General features: G+C 43.9%; 1 protein-coding gene across 1 annotated transcript; it reads left to right on the forward strand.

Annotated features, from left to right (window-relative positions):
• Window positions 1–890: 890 nt before the first annotated feature.
• Window positions 891–1,235, forward strand: LOC111139679 (keratin-associated protein 5-5-like). Its single transcript, XM_022492054.1, has one exon. The coding sequence runs from the start codon at window positions 891–893 to the stop codon at window positions 1,233–1,235; it is 345 nt and encodes a 114-aa protein (XP_022347762.1).
• The last annotated feature ends 2,602 nt before the right edge of the window (window positions 1,236–3,837 follow it).

Here is a 3,837-nt window from a genome sequence, read left to right on the forward strand (position 1 = left end):
ATCAGGTCAAGATTTTCAATAGACAGCTTACAAGGTTGAGGAAGAAAAGAAGGTCATTTAGTTTAAAAACAGTCCACATCTCTTTGGAAATACAGCTGTGAACATGTAACGTCACAAGAACTAATATGGCCCATTTAACGAGGTGTAAGATTCATGAGAGTGATAGATGTGAAAACCATTGGAAAGAAGTGCCTTGTTCAATTTGGTTATTCATATGGACTCTACCTCTCTGAAGTTTCTATTAGAGCGGGGGGTGGTTTCTGCTGATGATATGGAGAGAAACCCATTGAGAAGAGGCAGAAAAGGAGCGAGCAATAATAAGCGCTTTCTTTGTTCTAAATCTCAAAGCTTCGGGCGCCTGGGTGGCTCAGTTGGTTAAGTATCTGCCTTCAGTTCAGGTCATGATCCCAGAGTCCTGGAATCAAGTCCCGCATCGGGCTCCCAGCTCCATGGGGAGTCTACTTCTCCCTCTGACCTTTCCCCCTCTCATGCTCTCTCTCATTTTCTCAAATAAAATCTTTAAAAAAATTAAAAAAAAAAAATCTCAACGGTTCATCTGTTTTTCTCTGGAAATGAAGACAACTCCAGAAGGTTAGCATCTCTTTGCCTCTAAAATGACTTTAAGAAGAAAAGCTAAAATTAGAAAATGTACTGGGTCAAATATCACCCATAAGAACGTAAACAAGGAATAGCCCTGGATGAGCTTCTTGTGGAAACTGCTTTGGCAGCAGTGAGGAAGTGCTGGGTCATGTGTCCTGGGTCACTCACTCCATCATCTTCCTCCTCAAGATGGTACATAAGGGGCTCCCCCAGCAGAAGGCGGCATCAGACCTCCCTCACCTCCTGAGTCTCCATCCTCACCTCTCCTGAGTCCTTACTCTCCTGACACGATGGGGTGCTGTGGCTGTGGTGGCTGCGGTGGCTGTGGTGGCGGCTGCGGTGGCTGTGGTGGCGGCTGTGGTGGCTGTGGTGGCGGCTGCGGTGGTGGCTGTGGTGGAAGCTGTACCACCTGCAGATCCTACCGGGTCAACTGCTGCCCCTGCTGCACCGGCTGCTGCGGATGCTGCTGCACTGTCCCCGTGACCTGCTGCTGCCGCCGCTCCTGTGGCTGCAGTTCCTGTGGCTGTGGCTCGTGTGGCTGTGGCTCATGTGGCTGTGGCGGTGGGAAAGGCTGTTGCCAGCAGAAGTGCTGTTGCCAGCAGAAGTGCTGTTGCAAGAAGCAATGCTGCTGCTAAGTGGCTGGTGCCTAGGTGCCACCAGTACCCATTCACTTGGTAAGACTTCTGCCTTCCTGTTGCTCTTCTGCCACCTGATGGTCCTGAAAATACCCTCTTCCTGTCTTTGGTGCCTTAAGTCCTTCCATCAGAAGAGTCCCCGAACTCAGAGAAATCATCTAATGGAAGAAATACTGATGCAGTGGAGCACCAGAGTAATTATGAAAATTACTAATGAAATCATGATTCCGAATACTTGGTTTGATGGAAATATCCAGTGCCTTGCAGGTTTGTCTTTGACCACTTTTTTCTGTCATCATGCATAGTCCTCCCCCACCTTACCTTTTCTCCTTCCTAGTCATTACATAATACTCTCTAAATTTCCCTAATAAAATAAACACTAGAAGTCCATAAAAAGTGTTCTTTTTGTCTTTGTTGTGTTTGAGTGCATGGAATCCTGGTTTGTTCTGAAACTTGAGAATTTACCTTTGCACCAAGTTTTTAAAACCCTTGCAGCTGTAGCAGGTTCAAAGCCCCAGCCAGGTCCTTGGGGACCACCCTCTCCTCTCAGTGAAACTTCACTTTCCTGCCAGCCTCCTCCCTCCCTTACAGCTCGGTGTGCCAACTCCCCTGAGAGACACAGTCCTCATGTACTAATATAAGGATGTGGCCCTTCAGCAGGCATTAAACCCTACGTGGGCATTCCCATCAGGACCCAAATACAGAATTTAATAGTGGGTCTGAGACCATTTGGGCTTTCCATGGGGTCTCTTTTGTGGACATATTAAATCTTTTCCTTCTCCTCTTTCTGTTTTTTTTGGTGTATGCAGTTTTCTTCTTTCAATTGTTTCAGTAGGTAGTAAACATTTGATGATAACAGACGTCTGAAACTTTTCTAAATTTTTAAAATGCATTCAGTTGCCATAAATTCTTCCAGTGCCTCTGTCTTCTCAATTACCTTCAGCAAAAGTAATACATGAAAAGAACCCCTGGGGAAAGGGGGTTTCCAATGCTTTTTTGAGGGGGGACATCTTTTCTTCCACTGCTTCAATTTTGTCCACAAGAAGATAACCTCTTTTCTTTTTCCTTCCTTTCTCTTTCTTTTCCAGTTCCTTTCTTTTCTCTCCTCCCCCTTCCTTGTCCTTTTCTTTCCTCTAATTATTTTCTACAGATTTTTTTTCAGCTGTTGAGATTCTGCTATTTTATTAGCAGTAGAGACTGTAGGCCAAGGAGATTTTGGATCACAATGGTTCAGTATTTTCACACATTGATGCATTTGTCCAAAAAGGGAGGAAGCTCTGCTGGATAACATGTTCAAATGAAATAAATTAACCACATCTCTGGGCTCAAAAACAAGATCTGTATCTCTGTGGACCAAACACAGAACAGAAATGCAGAATGCAAGGCTGCAGCCATGTCCTTGCTGGGATCTGGGTCTGGAAGTGGGCTACAGACATGTGGAGAGTAGGAATATGAGCACAGAGATCAGATATTCCACACAGAGAGGGGATGATATAGTTAGGCTCACTTGAGATGTAGTGTGAGGATGGGTCCCCTTCTGTCTTGAAAAAATCCTATGACTCTTTGCTGCCTAGGTTTCTGGCCTATAAACTGGTGTCCACCAGAGACATATGGATATAGTCCCAAGATCACAAATTGACTTAAATCATCCAGAGGCTTGAGAATAATCTACGATATCCCATTACACTATGGGGTGAGGCTTGGATGTAGGGCAGGAGAATATAACAGCAAAACTTCTAGACAGGTAAAAGCCAAGGTGAGGGTTGAGGTAAGAAGAGAGAGTGAGAGAAGTGAAAGTAGAAACAAAGCACTTCTCACTTAAAGGAAGTTGGCAAAGTTTCAAAAACTCTTTGTAGTAGGAAGCTCTAACATGGTTCCCAGTGATCCCTGCATCCTGGTGTTCATACCCTTGTGAAATCAATCATCGTCCCTGGAGTACATGCTGGATTTAGGGACTAATGAAGAGAATACCACAAAAGTGACAGGACGCCACATTCTTGATTAGGTTACAAAAATCTGTGACTTCCCTCTTTCAGCCAATCCTTGATTTCTTGGCTTGCACACTTTGATGAAGCAAGCTGACATATTGGAGAGGCCCACATGACCAGGAACTGAGCACAGTCTCCAGTCAACAGCTAGCAAGAAATTGAAGCCTTCTGCTGAGTGGCCACGAGGAACTGAATCCCGCCAACAATTACGTGGACTTTGAAATGCATTGTGCCCCATTCAATGCCCTGCCTCCTTGAGATGACCACAGTCCAGTCAACACTTAGCCTATGGAAGACTTTGAAGTAGAAGACTCAGCTAAGCTGTACCCAGATTTCTGATCCAGAAACTATGAGATAATAAATGTGTGGTGTTTTAAGCCACAAGTGTTGGGGTAATTTGTTATAGGATACTAAATAGCTAACACATTTGAAAACATCAAATGTTAGGAAAGGGCAGCAAACTTGGAACATGAATTAATTTTGGATGAAACTGACTTTATAGAACTAACAATGTCTTTTAAACAATATTTTTTGGATCCTTAAAACAATAAATAAAAGAATGACTTCCATTTAAAAATGAAGATTTATTGTGAAAATACAGGTAAAAACAAAAT

Source organism: Enhydra lutris, unplaced genomic scaffold (assembly GCF_002288905.1).
Source record: "Enhydra lutris kenyoni isolate GAN:26980312 unplaced genomic scaffold, ASM228890v2 scaffoldscaffold1, whole genome shotgun sequence".
In the NCBI taxonomy this organism is placed as follows: domain Eukaryota; kingdom Metazoa; phylum Chordata; class Mammalia; order Carnivora; family Mustelidae; genus Enhydra; species Enhydra lutris.

Bases quoted from the DNA above. Each gene is read 5' to 3' on its own strand.
- LOC111139679 (XM_022492054.1), top strand. From the start codon at position 891: ATGGGGTGCTGTGGCTGTGGTGGCTGCGGTGGCTGTGGTGGCGGCTGC.